At 43.7% G+C, this 16,222-nt stretch overlaps 1 protein-coding gene across 1 annotated transcript; it reads left to right on the top strand.

Annotated features, from left to right (window-relative positions):
- Positions 1–4,121: 4,121 nt before the first annotated feature.
- LOC148114218 (uncharacterized) lies at positions 4,122–8,366 on the top strand. Its single transcript, XM_087892456.1, has 2 exons — positions 4,122–4,651; positions 8,200–8,366. The coding sequence occupies exons 1-2, from the start codon at positions 4,256–4,258 to the stop codon at positions 8,215–8,217; spliced, it is 414 nt and encodes a 137-aa protein (XP_087748582.1). The 5' UTR covers positions 4,122–4,255; the 3' UTR covers positions 8,218–8,366.
- The last annotated feature ends 7,856 nt before the right edge of the window (positions 8,367–16,222 follow it).

The raw sequence follows: 16,222 nt of genomic DNA, 5'->3' as shown, positions 1-16,222 counted from the left end.
CTGTGAAAACCCAAATCTGAGAGCTTCTGGGTTTTCCACATCCAAAAGAAAATTCAAGACCTTGCCCCTCTCCCACGTGTCCACTACACATCCAATCAATTACTGTCCAGAACAGATGATACCTCCTCATTCTTCTCCACACAGCTTCAGAGCCCCATGGCCTTGACTTTCTATAAAGAACTTTATTGTGACTACGTATCTTCTCCTCTCTATGCAATCCCCCTCCCAATTTCCCACAGTAGGTTTTGTGACAGGCCTGAAGCCTGAAGGCACAAAGGCAGAAGTATGCCTTCCACGTCTGACACTCATAGCCCGTAACCTGAGCTTTCTAGCTATTGGTTGATCTTTTCTCCTAATTGCTTTTGGAATATGCACCCATGCATTACTTCCAAACACTCTTAAAATGTGCCAGAAATGGCTTTCTCCCATATAGCACAGCATATGGATTATCATTAATTGAGGAACTCCACAGCCTATTGATTAAATAATTAGCAGTCAACATGGCTTCACTCCAATATGACCTGCTCAGACCAGAATCCTCCAGCAGTGAGTCCTTCATTGTTTGTAAGACACCATTCTGTCTCTTAACCATGCCATTCTCAGCTGCAGTGTACGGATTTGTGTTTCTGTGCTTTATACCCAACTGTCCCAACCTTGCTGACATGAATTCTGAACCTCTATCAGTTTGCAGCTGACATACCTGTTGTTTATATCTCCTTTCTACAAAGCTTACCCATTGCTTAAATTTCTGTAGCACCTCTATTTTACTCGTTAGTAAATAGCAGAACCCAAATCTGCTATAGTCATCTACAATGACCAGGACATACTTTGCTCTTCCCAAACTGGCTTGCATTGGCCCAACCAAATTTGTACGTACCAGCTCTAGAGTTCTTATTGTCTGCCTTGTGCTACTCTTGCTTACAGGAAATACCTTGGACTTTGATGATTTACATACTGCACAGTCCAAGTATCCCATACATCCCTTTAAATTTAATCCTCCTCCAAACTGTTCCATCTTTTGCAAAACTCTAAAGCTGGCATGGCCAAGCTTTCTATGCAAGATATGAATCATGTGCCACATTTCCAAATGTTTGTGCACATTGAACCTTTTGTCCCTGCAACACATAAATATTATCCTGCTTTATGCCCTGTGCACATACACTTCCATTTCTCTTTATGAGATACTTCCCATTTACAAATGTGGTCTCAAACCCTTTTTGGTCTAGAATAGAGACACTCAGTAAATTATGCTCCATTCGAGGCACACATAATATGTTTGGTGAACAGTGTAGAACTGGATGAGAGGATTTTTTTTTACCTCAAAGTTAACTCCAAAAGAGAAATCTAGGATTTACTCAGAACTATCAAAAGAGGCGATCAGACACTTTGAGAAAATTACCAGACTGGAAGGAAAGGATTGAAGAGAGGGGGAAAAAATGGGGGGGGGGCTTTTTTCTTTAAAAATGCAGGAAATTGGACTTTCAAATTGGGAAGATGTAACATTGGGAAGGCAATTTAAAATATTGGAATTACGGATTTAAAAATTAACATTGGTTCTATAATTGAATTACAATTTAAAATAATTAAAATCAGATTGTTAGTAGTAGTGAAAATTAACCTAAGAGTGGCACCTGCTGATGAAAGGAAAATATACAAGCCTGGGAATATCCATTTAAAGGACTGTGAAAATAGTTACTGGACTATATATATCTACCCTATGACCACTGGAGATTTAAACGTGAGAACAAGGAAGACATTTAATTAAAGCGACCCCTGAATATTAAGCTATTTGATTGAATCTAGAAAGGTGACTTAAAGAGGTTTGAATAACTCCCTGGACTATATAAATGGACCTGACTGACTATGGAACATAAAGAACTGTAATCAGTGGACACTTTGAAGAGTAATCTCAGGTTGGGCTATTGACTAGAAGTGGCATTTATTAAAACTAAATAAGATCCAACAGAAGGAGCAAACAAGCAGAACTTTAATCGAGATGGATTTGATGTTTCAAAACATAAAGGATATTATACAGAAAGAGCATAAGGCGATGATGGAATTAATGGATGGCATAGATAAAAAGTTGGAAAACATCATACAAAGGACAATGAGTAATGAACAAAATGCCCAGGAAAGAAAGGAGCTAGCAGAAGGAATAGAGGGGAAAACAGAATTGAGGAATCAACAGAAAGAAGATAATGAGGCGTCATTAATAAAATTAATAATGTTTGATGAATCAAACTAGGGGAAAATATTTTAAGAGCTCTGAAAAGAGAACGGGAGAAGCAGGAAGATACTTTGGGAAGGAAGACAGGTTAGGGCTGATAACTTCAAAGCTAGACATTGGAAAAGGGTAAGGATGGGAGAAACACTTAGATTTATTAGGCAGGATGTAGACACAGATACAGACAGATGAAGATTTAAGAGAAGAATATGGGAGGCAAGTCAAAAAAAGAATAAGAAAATATTGATGCAGGCAAGAAATGATGGATAGAAGGTGGATAGGAAAGAAAAGGGAAAGAGAAGAAAGAAAAAGAAATCCTGTTTTTTTTTCCTCTTCTTTCCTTTTTTTATAATGGTGGCATAAGGAGAAATTAGAATAGGCAACTTTAAACAATGTTGTGATTGGTAAATGTTGAGCAATTAAATAATGAAAAGAATATATTTTAATATAAATAGTATTAATACTAGAATCATAAAGTGTCAGCATCTCAGCGCTGACATAGAAAAGGGAGGATGAAGCTTGAACTTTTGCCTGCTAAATCCCTTTGAAGATTCGGTCTCCTTGGAGATGAGGAGGGGGGAAACATTCCTGTGAACTGACGGGAAAAGGAATCAGGAGAGTGACTTGGAAGATAGCCAATGAGAAGCAGAGAATTGGGGATCGGAAAGGGAGGGATTGGGGGGCAAAGGTCAGTATTGACCACGAAGAGCCAGGATCCGGTTGCTGTACTTGAGTAAAGAGAAAATTTCCTTAAAGATTGGCAGTTTAGAAGTTCATTTATTTTGAGATAGCATCGAAGCCTGACAGACGGTCAATACTCACAACTTTCTAAGCCAAACTGGCAAACTTCCAGTTTGGACGGAGTGGCGCCAAGGTTCCGAAGCCATGGCAGAAAGCCAACTCTCTACTGAAAGCTTACTTCAAGTGGCTGTGAACCAGCCCCCCCTTCCTACTCCAGCCAGCTTGGATGCAACGGGTCCACCCGCTCCCCCAGCAAAGCTGCAACCCCCCTCCCCCCTCACTGCCACAGAATTACCAAGGACAGACGATCGTGCTCCAGCCCAAGAGAAGAAAAAATGATGAACCTTGGTGGACTTTGCCAAAATCTGCAGAAGCTGAATTCCCCTTTCCAGATGCTAAAGGTAAGGGGAAGCCTCTGAGTGAATTGGGAAGGGCGGATTGGTTATGGGATTGGCAGCAGGCCAGACAGCAGAAAACTTCAACCCTGCCACTCGAAAGCCCCATGGAGGAATTAAAGCAAGATTTTGAACGTGCCGTCAGACTGGAAGAGGGTCCATCCTGCAGGCCCAAAGATAGAAGGAGGCCAGCTGACCCTGTTGAACTAAGTCACCATAGATGGGAGCGCAGCCCCCCCACACACACCAGAAGGAAAGAAAATCCCAGTATACATCCATGGGTTCCTTCTCTGCCCAGCAAGCATACCAGCCTAAGCAGGGCTTTGCCCCCCCGCCCCCGAATGAGAGATGAGGAAGAAGCCCAACAACACCCTAGACAGGCACACAGAGCCCCACTATGGGAGGAGGGGCCACCGAGGGTGGAGCCACCCCGGTTCAGAGGGAAGTTCGATGGGGATCCATACCAGGTAGCGCAGTTCCTCGACACAACTGAGATCTATATTGAGCGCTATGGACATCTTTATCCATTCCCCAGAGCCCTAGTGAATGCCATTTCAGAAGGGCTGGAGGGAGAAGCAAAGACTTGGTCATCAGCCCTCTACAAGAATAGATCCCCCCAACTGCAAGACGCAGATGGTTTCTTGCAACTACTACAGGTGAGGTTCGAGAACTAGGGGAGGACCCTTATGTGGAAGATGAACTCAGAAACCTAATGCAGAGAGGGAAGCCCATCAAGGAGCACATTCGTGAGTTCTGAAGAGTCGTAGGCACCTTGCCTCCCCTACCAGAGCGACTACTAGTGTATTTCTTCAGAACAAGCCTAGATAAGCGGATCGCCCAAGTGACCGCTTATCGGGACATCCCAAACTGACTCTCCGAATAGTTCCGCGTGGCGATGCAAGTTGAAAGGGGACTGCGCGCCAACGACATGCTAAAGCAATCAGAGGCCAGGGAAAGATACCAATCGGACCCGAGACCACATACCAGACGAGGAACCACGGCACTACGGCCTACCCAAAGGCCTTTCATTCTGCGGAGCCCAGTGAGGTGCTACAGATGTGGGGGAATGGGCCATCTAGCAGCAGCGTGTGGAACCCCGGGCCCGAGGCCAAACCCTCAGGCAAAGACACGACGGGAACGGGGCCTCAAGCGAGCCACCGATGCGCCACGAAATCTCCCCCCAGGCACAGAGGTCTTCGCCCACCTGACCGAAACAAGGGGAGTCCTGGATGATGAAGACCAATCCCCCGACTCGTATGATAGCGAGGACGATGGTGAAGACGACCCAATGGTGAGTGGACCCATCCACCCTTTCCTTTTCCCCATACGCCTAACAGCCCCAAAAACAGGAACCCAAGAGACTTTCCAAGCCCTGATAGATTCGGGCTGCACTAGGTGCCTGATTAATCTACCCACAGTCCTAAAATTGGGGATCCAAGCTAAGAAGCTCAACCACCCAATTCGATTTGAGCAAGTTGATGGGACCCTAGTAGGGGGAGCTTACACCACACTCCTGACCGAGCCAGTGAAGCTAGAACTAGGGGATCACTGGGAGATGACACGGTTCATAATAGCCCCCAAGATGGCCGATCCAGTCATACTGGGACTTTCCTGGCTAGACAAGTGGGGTCCAATCATCTGGTGGCAAGAGGGGACCCGCAGACTGAGGATAGCAAAAGGGCCCCAATCTCTGCCACTCCAACCAGGACAGACACCCCCCACACTCGAGCCCCAACTTCTCCCACCTGAACAAAAGAAGATGGCACCGACACAAGGGCCCCTCCCGAAGGGCACTGCGAAGCAGCTGGGGGTCACATCCAACAGCTCCCATGAAGCAGAACAGATCCCAAATGACTACCAAGACCTAGCAGAGGTATTTAGCGAGACCGAGTGTGACGTCCTACCTCCCCACCGCGATGCCGACTGCACCATCGAAATCATCCCTGGGTCGAAACTACCTAAACCTAAATTGTATGCCATGACACCCCGTGAAATGCAAGAAATGCGAAACTACATAGACAAGAACTTACGAAGGGGTTTTATTGAGCCAGTCAAACCGTGGGTCGCAGCACCAGTCCTTTTCAAAGAGAAGAAAGATGGCTCTATGTGTCTGGTAGTTGACTTTCGGGGATCAATGCGGTCTGCGTACACAACTTATATCCCCTCCCCCTCATGAAAGACATGCTAGCCCACCTGGCCAAGGGGAAGATTTTCACCAAACTAGACCTCCGCGAAGCCTACTACCGAATACGCATCAGGGAAGGAGACGAGTGGAAGACAGCGTTAAATGGCAACTGCCCCCTGGGAAGTTTCCAATTCAAGGTGATGCCATTTGGGCTACAGGGAGCCCCAGCGGTGTTCATGCAATTGATAAATGAAGTTCTACATGACCACCTATATAAAGGGGTCCTTGTCTACCTAGATGACATTCTCATTTACACGGAGACCATAGACTAACACATACTCCTCGTCTGCAAAGTGCTGGAAAAACTGCTGAAAGCGAACCTCTATGTCAAACTGTCAAAATGCGAGTTCCACCAATTGCGGCTAGACTATTTAGGTTACTGGGTGTCAAACGAGGGGATAGAGATGGACCCGGCTAAAATACAATCAGTCCTAGACTGGCGACCTCCTCGCACCTGCAACTACTACACAACTACAAAGCTTCCTGGGGTTCGCAAATTTCTACAGGCAATTCATCCCCTCCTTTGCAAGAATTGCCAAACCTCTGACGGACCTCCTAAAGACAGGGAGTCCGACAATGAAACCCTGCCCGGGACAACCTCTCAAGTGGGACCTGGCCTGCCAACAGGCATTCAAGACACTAAAACAAATGTTTGCAAAAGAACTGGTCTTGAAGCATCCTGACCCCGAACAACCCTTCGTCATCCAAGCAGATGCCAGCAATGTGGCAGTAGGGGCAGTCCTACTCCAAAAGAACAGCCAGGGGGACCTGCAACCTTGTGCCTACACATCCCACAAACTCACCGACACAGAGAGACGATGGGCGGCGTGGGAAAAAGAAGCGTTCGCAGTAAGATGGGCACTGTTAACCTGGCGACACCTGCTAGGAGGTCAGACACCGTTCGAGGTTTGGACTGACCATAAAAACCTGGAGGCCCTCAAGACCCCATGGAAATTATCACCCAGGCAAGTCCGGTGGGCCCAATACTTCAATTGTTTCAACTTCGAGCTGAAGCACATCCCAGGGGAGAAGAACTTTCTGGCCGATGCCCTCTCCCGAATGCCTCAATACAGCAGTGAACATGAGCAGATAGTGAATCCCATCATTCCCTCTGCCCAAGGAGTGGGCCAAGTAATCACCAGACGGCAGCATCGAGACCAGCAGGGGCAACCAGCAAGTGACCTAACGACAAGGCTCAAGACAGAAACATTGGTGGACCCCTGGTTCTGAGACAATCAACATCTCTTGACAAAGAGAGATGGCCTAGCATGGAATGGGATGAAACTTTATGACCCAGAGACCTTACGCACCTTGGTCCTCAAGAGGAGTCACAACGTCAAACCAGCGAGACATTTTGGTTTCCTAAAGACTCTGCATTTAGCATGGAGACAGTTTTGGTGGCCCCACATGAGAAAAGACGTAGACAGCTATGTAAAAAGTTGTACCATCTGTGTCATGATGAAAACCCGACCAGGAAGGCCCCCGGGGCTGCTGCAGCCAGTAGCTGAACCGTCAAGGCCATGGGAGGAGATTGCTATGGACTTCATAGTCGAACTGCTGAGGAGCAGCGGAAACACAGTGATCTGGACTGTAATAGACTTATTCTCCAAACAGGCACATTTCATACCCTGCAGCGGACTACCCTCAGCCCGCCAATTGGCCAAACTGTTCGTAAAACACATCTACCTCCTGCACGGAGTACCCAGAAGAATCATCTCCGATCGAGGTGTCCAGTTTACAGCGAAGTTCTGGAGGGAATTCCTTCGATCCATAGGATCATCCCAAGGCCTCAGCTCAGCGTTTCACCCGAGCACCAATGGGGGGGCGGAGAGATTGAATGCCATGATAGAGCAGTACCCGAGGTGCTACGTTGACTACCAACATTCAAACTGGGCGGACTTCTTATCGTTTGCGGAGGTCGCATATAACAATGCTGTCCACAGTAGTACAGGACTAACCCCATTTAAGATAGTGAGTGGCATGGATTTCGTCCCCATGCCAGAGTACCCAAGGGAGCCTCCTTCCTCAGTTAGCTTGACCAAATGGATGGCAATGCTGAGAGAAACCTGGGAGAACGTCAATAAGGCATTAGACAAGGCGGCACGGTCTTATAAGAAACAAACAGATAAGCACTGAGCCCCCCGGAGGCCATTCCAAGTAGGGGAGAAGGTCTACCTCTCCACCAAGTATTTAAGAGTCAGACTCCCGACCAGAAAACTGGGGCCGAAATTCATAGGACCATTTCCAATAGTAAAAATAATCAACCCGGTTACAGTACAATTGCAGTTGCCCCGGTTACTAGGGAGGATACACCCCATTTTTCACAGTAGCCTCCTGAAGCCTGTGGTAGGGTCAACTTTAAGGCCGGTGCCACGTGATCCCCCAGGGCCCTTGATTATTGGAGGCCAAACCCACTATGAAGTACCGCGAATTCTTGATTCGAGGTGGCACAGAGGGCGCCTCCAATACTTAATTAAGTGGAAGGGTCCAGGACAAGGGACCCCTTGTCAGAAGCTTCCTGGGTGAAGAGCACAAACATTCAAGCTGACCACCTTATAGCTAAATTCCATGCAGATCACCCGGACAAGCCGGGAGGGGGTGGGACACACCCTCGGATGGGGTAAGGTACTAAACTTGTTGTTTGTCTCGCGCAGGCCTCACTGGGAGAGTGAAGGGAGAGGGGCCGGATGTCAGCGTCTCAGCGCTGACATAGAAAAGGGAGGATGAAGCCTGAACTTTTGCCTGCTAAATCCCTTTGAAGATTCGGTCTCCTTGGAGATGAGGAGGGGGGAAACATTCCTGTGAACTGACAGGAAAAGGAACCTGGAAGATAGCCAATGAGAAGCAGAGAATTGGGGATCAGAAAGGGAGGGATTGGGGGCAAAGGTCAGTATTGACCGCGGTTGCTGTACTCAAATAAAGAGAAAATTCCCTTAAAGATTGGCAGTTTGGAAGTTCATTTATTTTGCGATAGCATCAAAGCCTGACATAAAGATTGGATGAAAGCAAGAATATGAATAGAGTTATTTTGTACGTTTAAACAATATTATGAAATAATGAAATAAGGATAAATAATGACTAATAAAGTGATTAAAGAACATAGTTTAATACTGGTATAAACAGGTGTATTAATAGTGGAATCATTGATTGGATGAATGTAAAGAATATGAATAGAATGCTTATGTTTAAATAATATTGTATTTAGTATTAGAATTGCATATTTAAATATTGAACTATGAAATAATGAAGGATAGTACTGTAACATAAAGAGAACCTTTTTAATATAATGGTCACATGAATAAAAGTTAGAATAAAGACAGAAATAAGAGAAAGGGGAAATATTAATATACACATTTTTATAAGATAAAATAAGTGTAACGATAAGAGAGAGGTTTAGAAATTGAATGGCAGTAGTAGTATGTATTTTTAAACAATATGAAATAATGAAAGATTGTAATTTGATATAAATGTGTATTATTATTAGAAATACCATGGTTCCCCAAAAATAAGACAGGGTCTTATTTTCTTTTGATTCCCCAAATAAGGGTTTGGCCTTATTATCGGGGGGTCTTATTATTTTGGGGTGCAGGAGGTGGAGAGTGTGGGACTGGATGTCCCGTCACTGCCGTTGCCTCCCCTCCCTGTTCTTCACACCGGCTGAGCGGCCCAAGACAGGGGAGAGGGCATGTCTTTCCCTTCCCCCCCTCTCCGGCCTCGCCTCCTCAACTCATCTTGGTTGCGCGGCAAACCAGAGGAAATGGCGGGACCGGCTGCGCATGCGTGTAAGTAGTTGGTGGCAGGGCTTATTTTGCCAGGGTGGTTTATATTATTATCCAGAGATGTCTTATTTTTGGGGAAACATGGTATATAACTGGATGAATGTGATAACTATGATTAATAATATATTATTTTATTTGTACTGAAATGTATGACACCCAGTTGTCACACTGTTCACACATTGATATGTATATGTAATATAAAATAAAAAACTTAAAAACAATATCCCAGTGCTCCTTAGCCTTCAGGAAGCATTCAATTTTTGCAGCCCAAATAATATAATTTTTCTGTCCCAACCAAGGCAGAAAACTCTCCTTGAAATCAACAGCCATCCTGCAAGCCTTCTCAGCCTTGTTCTCTTTTGCTTATAACACAGGCTGTCCCTCAGCTTGATTACAGTTCAGTCTTAAAGTGTGCTTGGACTGGCTGGGTATGCTTTGGGCCCTGTTGGAGTTTGTAGTGATCCAGCCAGCACGTAAGCAAATAATTCAGCAGGATTCATGATAACATAATGCATATATACAATACCCATGCAGCTCTTGCAACGTGGTAGAGAGAAGAAGTAGCAAGTACACTCAAGCAATGGCAAACAAACTCTCACAGCACAGAACAGTTAAACTAAGCCATGCCTAGGCTCCAATCCGTCTCACATGACTCACACAACAAATCCTGTGTCTCAGTCACCAAACAGTTCCCATTGGCTAACTCCCATTGCCATGACTATTCCAGTTCATAAATTCTTATACACTGATAAAAATGATGTCAATAGATGATATCAAATTTAATATCATCAGAGTATTGATGGTACGTCATCCCAAATTGACAGATAACTTCTCCCAGCAGTTTTCTGTTGATGTTGAACACTGTGTGAGAAAGCCCTGAACCCCTGGTACCCTATATTAGAGAAGTGAGAAGCTCTAGCCTTCTCCCATGCATACTGATTAGAAACATCTGCTTAGAAAGAAATAGAAGTATAAAATGGTGACTGCTACCTCAAACCATTCAGAAAGATACCATAATGGTACTGGATGCTACAGAAATTTCTGCTAGTGGGACTTACTTGCTCAGTCAAGTACTGACAATGGTTATCAATTAGGGTAATGACTATCATTTTCATCTCTTTTGCATTCCTAGATCTGAATCCTAAAAAATACTTTAGATAATCTGTTATTCTAGGATCCTCTGTAGCTGAAGCAACATTCCCTTTTTCATCATTTCCTTCAAAAAGAATATTGTACATTGGAAAGAAAGTTTCTAATATGGTTGGGTTGAGGGGTGCTCTATTCAGAAGCATCTCCTCTAAAACAGATTATGTATCTCTGTCCCTCAAAGAGGTATTGATCACTTCTTGGATCCAGAAACCAGACAGGGCATGAATCAAATCTATATATTGTGGTGTTTATGCCCCAGAGAGCCATATTTATTTCTCCAGCCTCTAAAAGTTCAGAAGAATCCCTTAATACATAGAAACATAGAAATTCAATATACATGGAAAATAATGTACAATACTTTATGTTTTGTTAAGATCTAATGATGCTCTGTTTCATTATTTTTTATTCTGTGAATATGTATGCAATACATGAACCTATATGGTCTGAATATATATATTTATATTTTTTCATATATATGATATTTTAAAAATATTTGTGCAATAGCAATACTACAACACATGGCTAAGAAATCCCAGTTTCCTGCCATAAAGAACTTTATGGTCATCTTAAACTTGACCTGGAAACAAACTACCAACCAATACAGGGGAGAGGTGTGACATGTAAGGAGAATAATGTGGAGTCCCAACTGTGCAGGAACAAGTCAGAATAAAATCCAGGCACATTGTGTAGAAAGGAAACTGTTGGTAATTAGTAACCAGTACATACCTGACATTAATTAAAATTATCAAGCCAATATAAAATTCAATTGTTCTAAGTAGGATTTTTCTGACATTTACTCAGTTGCTTCTTAAGCAAAAAGCCATGGTTTGCAAACAGTTTACAAAGCATTAAAAGGATCTTATTGTATCCTTTTCTGTATCAGTCAAGAAAAGGATACAAAAAAATTTCCAGGCATTGGATATATTATGGAACACAGTGAAGATAGAAATCAACAAATGGAAAAAATGTTGCACAAAATGACATTACCAAGAAGTAGATAGCCCTCCAAAATTAATGAAAAAACAAGAAGAAAACTGGTCTGAGAAGCTGCTAAAATGCCTACAAGCAATATTAAAGGAGCTTCAAAAATTTCTGGTTGTGTACTACATGTACACATGCAGATACAATATGCATGGCAATCAGAAAATTTTAATTTTAAGAAAACATCAAAAGTGTGGGATTTTTTTCTTTAGCAGCATTTGTCTTGTATATTTAATTATTTTTAAAAAAATATTTGGACAGAATGAAGACTTTAAATTTATCAAAAGTTGCTAAATTATTGTAAATGCAATAGAGTAGAATAGTATAGCAGAATAAAAATGGAGTGTGTTCCTGGCACAGACTTTGAGTGTAGAAGACTGTAGCTTTGGTTTTTGATCTCTGTAATTTAAAATATCATGAGATGCAAAGTAGTTTTAGTTACTCCATTATGTTTCAACATGGCATTTTATAGAAACTGAGAAGTGATGACATGACCTGAAGAATAAAATAAAAATGGGTTAGTTAGATTATGGCTATATTAAGAGGCCTTATCCTATTCCTGTGTTGTCTGCTTAATAGCTGAAATTTGTCAATAGCAATAGCATTTTGATTTATATATGGCTTCATGGTGCTTTACAGTGCACTCTAAACTGTTTACAGAATCATAATATTGCCCCCAATAATCTGGGTCCTCATTTTACTGACCTTGGAAGGATGGAAGGCTGAGTCAACTTTGAGCTGTTCAGAATTGAACTGGAATGAGCAATGAGTTAGTCCTGCAGTACTGCATTCTAACCATTGCACCACCACAACTCATCAACTTTTCAACAACTTTTCAGAGTCTTAAACAGAGGTCTTTCCTCTCAGCAGATGCCTAACTGGATATTTTGGGATACCTACTATTTTTAAGTGTATATTATTTAGTGTGCTGCAAGCCACTTGAAGCTTTCCAGAGATTTGGAACCTCAAATCTCATGAGCTTCACTCTGAATTGCCAATGGGAAAAGAACGAGGGAGTGAGAGTCCAAAACACCTCAATGGTATCTGGTTAGCTAATGTTTCACTCATTATTTACACACAATGGGTATTTTATCATAACACCAGGCCAATTGATGACAAACATATAACAGATTGACTACACAATATGTTTTTAAAATAAAACTTTTTAAATTCAATTGTACTTCTCTGAGAGCTCTAAATCATTATTTTGCCAGTGTCAAAAAAGTTTACAGTTACAGGTCTCAATGATTACTCTCCAGTTGCACTTACATCATAATGAAATGTTTTGAGAGGCTGATAAGGGACATTATTGTCTCCAACCTCCCTCCAGCATTTGACTCGCTTTAGTTTGCTTACCATCCAAATTGCTCTAAAGAGGATGCTACTTCTTCTATTCTCCATCTGAGCTTGGTGCACTTAGAGGAAAGAAGCATTCATGTGCAAATGCTGTTTGTTGACTTCAGTTTGGCATTTAATACAATCATTCTTCAGCATATAGTAGACAAACTGGGCCTTTTAGACTGTAATACTCATTTGTGCAACTGGATTCTTGATTTTCTTGTGATAAGCCCCAATAAGCTTGTGATAAGCTTGTGAATTGGGACTAATATTTCTAACACCATTTTCTTGAACACAGGTTCTCCTCAGGTCTGTGTGCTAAATCTGCTTTTGTTCACCCTGTTGATCCATGACTGTTGTGCTAGGTCAGGTGTTGGCAACTTGTGGCCCCAGAGTTGAATGCGGATCTTTGATCTCTCTCCTGCGGCTCCCTGCTGACCTGGTTGCATAACATGCTCTCTGCCCCGAAAAGGCGCAAACAGAGCCATGCAACTGAAGCACTCCTAATGTTTTCTCCACACTGCCTGCAACCGGCTGCTTTTTGTAATTCCATGTCCTTCGTGGACAGCTCAGCACCAGCTGCAGTCCCCTTCGTGTCAGCTTAGGGAGGAGCAGCCACTGCCACCGGATGCAGAGAGGGATGGGCTCCCCTGCGCAGCACGGATGGGCTCCCCTGCGCAGCACGGATGGGCTCCCCTGCACAGCACGGGGTCTCCTGCGCTGTGCAGCATGGCCCGCTATTCACTGCACAGTGGCGGCAGTGGGAGGAGGACTTGCCATCCCTGCTGCCACTGTGATCCTGGCCCAGGAGGGTATCCCGCTTGGACCCGCATGCAGGAGAGACAGATGAGAGAGAGAAAAATGGAGAGAAAAAGAGAAGCAGAGCCAGCCACAACCAGAGGTGAGGGGCAAAGAGGATCACCTCTGTCTATGATTTCTGCCCATTGTTTGAGATCTGACAGAGTTGGTACTATCTGGTTCTTGTTGCTTCAGCAACGCAACTAGTAGAACTCAGAAAGCAGTATTTATTTTTTTAACAAAGGAAGGATGGAAGGAAGGGAGGAAGGAAGGAAGGAGAGAAAGAGAAGGGAGGGAGGAAGAGAAATGAAAAAATGATGGAATGAGAAAGGAAAAAAACAATTGAGAGAGAAATGAGAGCTGGAGGAAATGAGAGAGGGAAAAGAGGGAAACAAATGAGAGATGGAGAAAGGGGGGAGGGGGAGAAAGAGGAGAGGAGAAAGATGAGGAGGAGGGAGAGGGAGATAGAGAAAGAGATGAGAGAGATGAGAGAGTGAGAAAGATGAGAGAGGGAGGGAGAGGGCGAAAGATGGGAGAGAGAGGGAGAGGAAGAGAGGAAGAAAGAGATGGGAGAGAGGGAGAGAGGGAGAAAGAAAGAGAAAGAGACACACACAGAGAGACACCTGTTTCCCATAGAAGAGAAAACACTGGGAGCCACAAAATCTGAGTAGGCATGGCTGGGGGGTGGGGTGTCATGTGACGGTGCGAGTGAGTGACATCAGGTAGGCCATGCCCACCCAGGTTTTGTGGCTCCTGTGTTTTGGTTTCTGTGGGAAATGGATTCAAATGGCTCTTTGAGTGTTTAAAGTTGCAAACCCCTGCACTAGGTTTACCACCAACCATATTGTGAAGTATGTGGACAATACAACAGTAGTTGGACTTATTCAAGACAATGAGGGTGCTTACTGCAAGGAGGTAGTGAACTGGTGTAACAAAAACAACCTCAGTGCCTGCATTTTCTGCGTCACATGAAAAAAGTTTATCTTCCTTCCCCTGTCCTTACCACTTTCTATAGAGGAATGATCGACAGCATCATATGATATTGAATTACTGTCTGTTTTGGAAGCATTACTGCTTCAGACAGGAAGGCGGTGTAAAAAGTGGTGAGGATGGCAGAAAAAATTATTTGTAGTTCACTTCCTTCTATCCAGAACATAGCACATAAGTGATGCTTGTATATATATATGTACGTATGTATGTATGTATGTATGTATGTATGTATGTATATGCAAAGGTGCAGGTATATATGTATGTGTATGTGTATGTGTGTGTGTGTGTGTGTGTGCGCGCGTGTGTGTGTGTGTTTTCTGAGGTCAAAGATCTCCTCACACTTCACCTCAAACTCAGCAACAAGATCCACCCCGCACTTTGGACAAATCCAAACAACTCGCCCTCTGGAGAGCCGAAACACAGACCACCCTCAAGACAGACACACACACACCAACAAACTCCGAAGACTACAAGAACAACAGAAACAAACTCCTCCCCCTCACAGCCACACATGAAACAAACAGTGCATAACATCTCAGATAGGATCCTCACCAAAGCCGAAACCAATGTTCTTTCCAAAGGATTCAACTTTGCAGTCGCTCCCAAACACATCCCCACTGAAACCATTATATGTGGAGTTGAAACCAGCCTGATCAAAATCAACCCCGATGACGCTAACTGAATCAGACTCGAAATCACCAACATCCTCTGCACCAACAAGCCACCCAAAAGCAACTTACCCAAAGAGGAACAGATAGCACTACTTAACCTGAAAAAAGACACCAGCATAATAATCCTACCAGCAGACAAGGGCAATAACATGGTGGTTAGGAACACATCTGGCTACCAAACCAAATTAACCAACCTACTCCAAGACTCCACATACAAACCCCTAAACACAGATCCCACCACCTACCTGGAAAAAACCATTAGATCCAAAATAAAAGCCTCCCCCATCAGCGAAGAGATCCCGCAAAGAATCATTCCCAGAGAGAAATCATCCAGATGCCCTAAGCTCTATGGTCTCCCCAAGATACACAAAGAAGGAACCCACTTAGACCCATAGTCAGCTCCATAGGCTCACCTCTACAAAACCTAGCCAAATTTCTCGCCAAACAACTACAGCCCTATGCAGAATCCATCACCTCACATGTAAAAAACTCATTCCAGTTCATAGAGATCATAAAGAAACAAAACTTACAGCCCAGCGACCTACTCATGAGCTTCGATGTCATATCCCTCTTCACCCAAGTACCAATCAAAGAAGCCTTGACAGCTATCCAAAACAAATATAACCCCCCAAGCACATCCTAGATCTGACCAACCACTGCCTATCCAACACATACTTCATCTATAATGGACAAAAATACAAACAAATAGAAGGAGCACCCATGGGATCACCCCTCTCACCTGTCATTGCAAACCTCTACATGGAACACTTTGAAACCCAAGCTCTAGAAAAATCTGATCACAAACCCAAACTCTGGCTCAGACATGTAAACGACACCTTCATAATCTGGCCACACGGGAAAGAAAAACTGGACAACTTCCTCACATATCTCAACAGCCTACACTCCAAAATACAGTTCACCATGGAAACGGAAGCTAACAACCAACTTCCCTTCCTGGATGTCTAGTCTAC

This window comes from Pantherophis guttatus, chromosome 4, assembly GCF_059756535.1.
Source record: "Pantherophis guttatus breed Tessera chromosome 4, ASM5975653v1, whole genome shotgun sequence".
Taxonomy (NCBI): Eukaryota; Metazoa; Chordata; class Lepidosauria; order Squamata; family Colubridae; genus Pantherophis; species Pantherophis guttatus.
Note: the sequence above shows the minus strand (reverse complement) of the source record. Positions and strands in the feature narration are given on the sequence as shown.

Bases quoted from the DNA above. Each gene is read 5' to 3' on its own strand.
- LOC148114218 (XM_087892456.1), top strand. From the start codon at position 4,256: ATGCAAGTTGAAAGGGGACTGCGCGCCAACGACATGCTAAAGCAATCA.